This window comes from Bison bison, unplaced genomic scaffold, assembly GCF_000754665.1.
Source record: "Bison bison bison isolate TAMUID 2011002044 unplaced genomic scaffold, Bison_UMD1.0 scf7180017863950, whole genome shotgun sequence".
NCBI classification, from domain to species: Eukaryota; Metazoa; Chordata; class Mammalia; order Artiodactyla; family Bovidae; genus Bison; species Bison bison.
The window spans coordinates 17,779-23,993 of record NW_011494522.1 but is presented as its reverse complement, the minus strand read 5'-3'; the positions used below and the strand labels follow the sequence as shown (position 1 = coordinate 23,993).

General features: G+C 41.8%; 1 protein-coding gene across 1 annotated transcript in view; it reads left to right on the top strand.

Moving 5' to 3' along the window:
• Window positions 1–5,095, top strand: part of PHLDA1 (pleckstrin homology-like domain, family A, member 1) — a 5,990-nt gene extending 895 nt beyond the window's left edge. The window contains exons 2-3 of the mRNA XM_010833855.1: window positions 1–61; window positions 488–5,095. Coding sequence (XP_010832157.1) covers window positions 1–35 — 35 coding nt within the window. The 3' untranslated portion in view covers window positions 36–61; window positions 488–5,095. The remainder of the gene's footprint in view (window positions 62–487) is intronic.
• Window positions 5,096–6,215: the final 1,120 nt, after the last annotated feature.

Sequence of the window (6,215 nt, the reverse complement as noted above, 5' to 3'; positions counted from 1 at the left end):
ACCGGCTCCTCCGCAGCACCTCCAACTCGGCCTGAAGAGGGCAGCACCCGGCCCGAACGCGGTAAGGTCGGCGCGGGTCCGGGGAGCGGGTCTGGGGGTGTCAGAGCCGGAAGCCTGCTCACGGGTTCGGCTCTTGGGTGGGCAAGGGAGCAATGAACCTAGGTTTCTGGGAGGTGGAGAGAAGGGCACAGGCTGCAGGCAGCAGAGGCCAGGCGGGGAGGGCAGGCTGAGGGATGCGCGCTGGGCGGGAAGGTGCCAGCAGCCGCCCGCCCCGCCGACCCGCCGGTGTCCAGGACGCGCGCCCCCGGCCCCGGCCGCGCCGCCGGCCGCCTCCTGGCGCCCTCGGCGCCGCTGGACTATCCCTGGGCACTCGAGGGAGCGACCCCCGTGTTTGTCTGAGCTCCTTTGTCCGCGGGCCAGGCGCCAAGAGAACTGGGTCTGGTAGGAGTCCGAGCTTCTCACTTCCGTCCGTGTCATTTCTTTCCAGGTTTTGGGGACTTGAGGAAGCGGGACGAGCACCTTTCTATTGTCTTCACTTGGATCGAGAACAAGTCTCCCCGCCCCACACCAAATCAAGTAGTTTGAACAGAACCCGACTGATAACTCGTGATTCCACTTATTTTCTGCATACTCTTCTTCACAATGCAGGAAAGATTTTGAGTCCAGAAGGCTTTATTTATGAACCTTTGAGAGGATCTTCCAGTACGGTGGACCTTCTAGGAGGGATGATGTACTGTAATTTTATTTTAATGTATTTTGACTTATTATTTATTAGTGTTTTTTTTTCTAATGCTTGTTCTGAGACATTTCTGAATGTAGGTCATTTTCCAGAAAAGATACTTTATTTTCGAAAAGCTATCCTTAGTAAGTTGTAGTCTTGGAAAAGAAGAAAGAAAAAAGGCGGTACAGAGGCACACAAGAATTTATTCATTATTCCTAGGGCATTTTCAGAAGGTCTGACACTTCATTGTTATTCCAGGTGGTTGAAATTAAACTCTGTGATATTATGTGGGGTTTTCGTTCTGTTTTTTTTGTTTTTTAATTAGTTTTTTTCTCCTTAGACATGTATTTTGTGTAGAACTTTTAAAGAAGTTAAATGTTCAGAATGGTGTAATTATAAAAATCTAATTGCTTTTCTACAAGGAAATCAGTAGTAATGATATCTAATTCAAAATATTTAATACATAACCCAGTTGATGGCAAGATGACCGTATCCTGAATATACAGGAGGACTTGGTCTGCTGTAGGAAAAGCCTTGCTTAGATTATCTTTGTGTGGAGGGTTTAATAATGAGTTTTCTATGATTTCAGAGTATGAGTGCATTAGATGTTTCATTTCAAAAAACGTAGTGAGGGAAAAGAATTATTCCAGTTGTTTGAGAGAACATTTGTGCTCTTATCCACAGTAGAAATTATCCTTCTTCATGAGCTTGGCACACTGGATGTGAACTGCATTTCCTGTCCTTTTTTTTACTTTGTTCTAGAAGCATATTCTAGAATCTCATAGTTTAAAATACAATTTGTGAATGCTTCAAAGGACTGGGAGTCATAGCTTTTTGTTTTTGTTCTGAGAATGTTGACCAGGGACCCGACTGTTTTGCTCTTTGTTGCTCTGTGAGAAATCCAAGGGTTATATGTTTCGTTGTTAGGTTAACTAAACTCAGAAATTGAAAAAGGAAGGACTGGATAAACACTGGATTTGCAGTAAGAAAACAACCCAGTCTTGTTCTAGCAGCAACTTTCAGGAGTCCGGGGGGTTGGTATGGTTGGGGGAAGAGGATGTGCTTTTAAAGGTAGAACAAACCCTCTTCTGTGTGAAATGAAAAGGATGGTCCAAATCTACACGTGCAGATGCTACTTCAGTTTTAAAAAGAGCCATAGATGCTACCAAGTCCTCTTGGGGCTGAAAGTCACTTCCTGTCTTGCATGGGTTTACTCACAGCTCTGTTTTCCATTTTCGTTTCACAAAGTCTTGATCACTATTTTTCCAGCTTCTAAATTGGAATGGTCAACCTTAGGCCACTGCTAAGTTCTGTAGTCAGGAAATGAAAATAGACTTTGATGCTAGACGCACCTTTATTCTCCCTCCATCTAAAAAGGAGTTTGAAGGTCAAATTGCTTCTCAGTGCAGTATTTAAATGATGAAAATTTGAGATCCAAAGAAGTGGTGAAAAATAAAATTCAATCAAGGGGCAAGCAGAACTTACGTGGGCTCCCACTTAAAGGCGAAGTTGCAGTTGCGGGGGGAAAGAAAAAAAAAATATATATATATATATATGATAGGCAGTTCAGAGAGCAGATCTCAAAGAGTTCTTAAGTCAAGTTTGGTTTGATTTCTTTGAAACTACTGATATGTTTTTTAATAATACCCCATTGTACTCTCATTTTAATAAATGCAGATCATATGACCCCATTAAACCACAGCTTTTTTCTCAGATGAAAGGATTTTTTTTTTCAAATTCTTGTGCTATAAAAAAATTTAAATCTGTAGCAAATACTTATAAAATTAAGATTCAAGTAGGCTTTTAAAAGCACTTGGATGTTGTTAGCTTACAAAAATATGCCCAGGCTTCTTCCTAGCTGCTAGAATTTTTTCTTTCTCACAATGGCTCTGGCTCATAATGCGGCCATCAGAATCATGGTTCCTGGTTTTATCTTTCCATAGCCCTTAGTCCTTGTTCTGCTATGATTGAGTTGACTCTCCTAGTGACTCTCTAGTCTGAACCCTTCTTAGTAACTGTGAAAACTCTGAAGTTAGAAGGGAGAGTAACAGGGTGGTTTTTATTATGTAACTAACACTTATTACGGGTTAATTATTCCAGAACAACAAACAAAAAAACAAGTGTACTTAACAACACACAACAACACAAAATAGCAGGTGCAAATTATTGAATGTGTCGGTGGCTTTGTGTTACCTGTAAGAAAACAAAACAGACCACCCAGGGTATTCTGGACACCCTAGGATCTTCCCAGGTGGCGCAGTGGTAAAGAGTCCGCCTGCCAATGCAGGAGACGCAAGAATCACTGGGTCTGGAAGATCCCCTGGAGGAGGGCATGGCAATCCACTCCAGCACTTTTGCCTGGAGAATCCACGGACAGAGGAGCCAGGTGGGCTACAGTCCGTGGGGTCGCAAAGAGTTGGACACGACTGAGCACACACACCTGAAAGGTTTTCTGAGGCCTGGCAAATCACCTTCATGGAGGCAGATAAAGATACTTCTTTCGACCCAAGAAACGGAAAGAAAGGATAGGTCCAATAGAAAACCTACCTCTTAGATAAACATAAAATGTAAGAAGTTGGGAAATTAAAAGGGATGTTCCTTTGGGAAACAACTTTTTGTCTTTGAACTTGTGTTGGCACGAAGCCTCTTACTGAGTGAGCTCAATAATATTTGTTGGGATGAATGAATGAAAGAAGGGAAAGATGTCTAACTTCCCAGCACCAGGAGATGGCTTCTCTGGCCTCACACAGTGCTTCCTTTACTTGCTGTCGTGCCATTTCCTGAAGACAACTAATGCCGGGACAGGCCATGCACCATGGTGAAATTCCTTGGACATACTTTCTTAGTGGAGACCCACACAGATCTGCGTGTGCCCGGAGTACTGAGGTCAGAGAGAAAATGGATATAAAGGGCCCTTTCAGAACGAGCATTTCCCTCATGGAGGAAGGGAGGGTTCTCTCATCGTGTTAGAAATCAAACCAACTTCATAATTTGGTTTCATATGTTTTTTTCATAGAAGCGAAAGTAAAAAGCAAGTCGCTCAGTTGTGTCTGACTCTGCAACGCCATGGACTGTAGCCCACCAGGCTCCTCTGTCCTTGGAACTCTCCAGCCAAGGATATTGGAGTGAGTTGCCATTTCCATCTCCAAAACAAAAGCAAAATGAAGCCCAACTTGTTGTTGAAAAGAGTTCCTCTTGGGACTTCCGTGGTGGCTCAGTGGTTGAGACTGCGCTTCCAATGCAAGCGGCGGAGGTTCAATCCCTGGTCAAGGAACTAACATCCCACATGCCCTGATATGTGGCCAAAAAAGTATTAAAAAAAGAGTTCCTTTTAACACCTAAACACTGTCAGGAAGTCTGGCTTAAGTTGAGAGGCCTGTTTTAACTCTCTTTTGCCAAACACTATTAAAAATTTCTCATTTAAAGCTGACACTCTATGAGTGTATGAGTTCAAGCACATCACTTATTTTCTGTCCCCTGGGAAAGTGAATTGGTTTTAATTTAGCTCCAAGTGTTTACACCGCTATGTTCATTGGCAGGTTTACAAGAGAGATCTAAGACCTGAATGAAACTGTAGCAATCTTGTAGAAAATAGAGCTTCATAGGTTGAGGATGGGCCTGAGAGCCTCTTTTCCTTTTTTTAAACAAATGTCAAATTAATTAGTTATGCTTTACCAACAAAATGCCTCAGTAGAATAAAATTTAAATTTGGAAATTACAGAGCTCAATATTGAATCCATTGATGATTTTTTAAAGAGAAATACACTATTTACCTAAAGCCACTTAAGATGTATTCATTGTAGACTTGCATTGGTTGGGTTTTATTTTTCTAAATTCTTGACAATTTAAAGGGTGAATTTTGATCTGCAGTGCTGAACGGCTAATCTGGACTTACTTAAGATTGGATGACAAAGTGATGTGACTTTGTTGGCAGGATATCTGCCAAATAGAGTATAGCGTCCAACAGGGTTTCTTGGAAAGGGCATTATTCTCTGATGTGGGAGGCAAGTGGACTCTGGACCATTAGAAGCAGCTACATAAAAACTCCTGTTTTGAAGCTGGCCTCCCAGTGACCAGCTGGATGGGTGGTGAGAAGCAGATTTTTAACAATGGGTTGTCCTTCCGCATCATTGTATTTATTTTGAGAAGAAAGATAATTGTCTGTTACATTCCCCTATCAGTTTTCTGGTTAAAGTTTCAGAGTATGCAAGTATCACCATGAACCAAATGCTTTACAAGCTATCACATTTGTGAACTTAATGAAATGGTCATAATTTGTGTAAATATGTCTTTTAAGTGATGTTGGAGAGTTGTGATTCATAGTTCATATTTTCAAAATGCATTCCATTTCAAATAAAGTATCTATAGAGGTGATTGACCTGTGGACTTTTTGAAGGCCTTGTTCACCTGTCCCATACACTGCGTGTCCTTGTGGGAAGAAGAATGTTCTAAAGGGCTTGGCCACTGTAAAGGACATGATGATTTGGGGAAGAAAAATACCTTTTTTAAAAATATTGTTAACTGTGCCAGATCTTAGTTGCAGCATGTGGGATCTAGTTCCCTGCTCAGGGATCGAACACCAGGCCCCTTGCTTTGGGAATGTGGAGGCTTAGCCACTGAACCACCAGGGAAGTCCCTGCAAAAGACCGTGTTTTGAGGTTGGCTGGGCATTTTGAATATAGGATATAGAAATTCACTTGGATTATTTGGTGAGATAATTTTTGCCTTTTGAGTGCTAATGGATATGAGTTGCAATTTTTCTATAGTGCCTGGAGGATAAGTAATGGTCCTTAGTGAGTTAGTTTGGAGGAGATTCCTTCTGGAGTCCCAGAGAAATTTGAGTCCTCCTGGGTCCCTTGCCAAGGTGAAGCTTTGACTCTAAGAGAATCGTCTCTCAAAGTGGTATCTATAAAACTTGCTGTTTTGTGTTGAGACCAGAAAAGAGACTCAATTCTTTAAAAGAAAATAGTGTAACTTGGCCCACAGTCTCCTTTGGCATCCAAACGTCTTTAAATCTTAAAAGACTTTAAAATATGAAATTTGAAGGCATTCTTTTTATCTCTTAGAATAGTCTTACACTGAGAGCTTTATTACTCCACTGTTCTTGTTTGGTTTTGTTTTTTCTTTGGTTCTGCTCAGTTGTGCAGAGGTTTTCTTGTCCTTTGGACAGTCTGAGGGCTTCCACCAGTGCTCAGTAGATGATCTGTGTTAATTGTTCTACTTGTGGGTGTACTTTTGATGTACATGTGGGTGGAGGTGAGTGCCATGCCCTACTTCTCCACCATCTTGATTCCTCCTCTGTTTGGTCTTGTTTTTAAAGAAAAACATCTGAGAAGACAAATTACTGCCATTGTGAGAGAACATCAGGGGTACGATGTGAAATAAATGGATGAATGGTGGTCAAGCAGGGTTGGTAAGAGCCATGATTTGTGAGTACACGGGTTCAAGTCCCAGTTCTACCACTTCTAGGTCATGTAGATCTTGAGTTACTTAA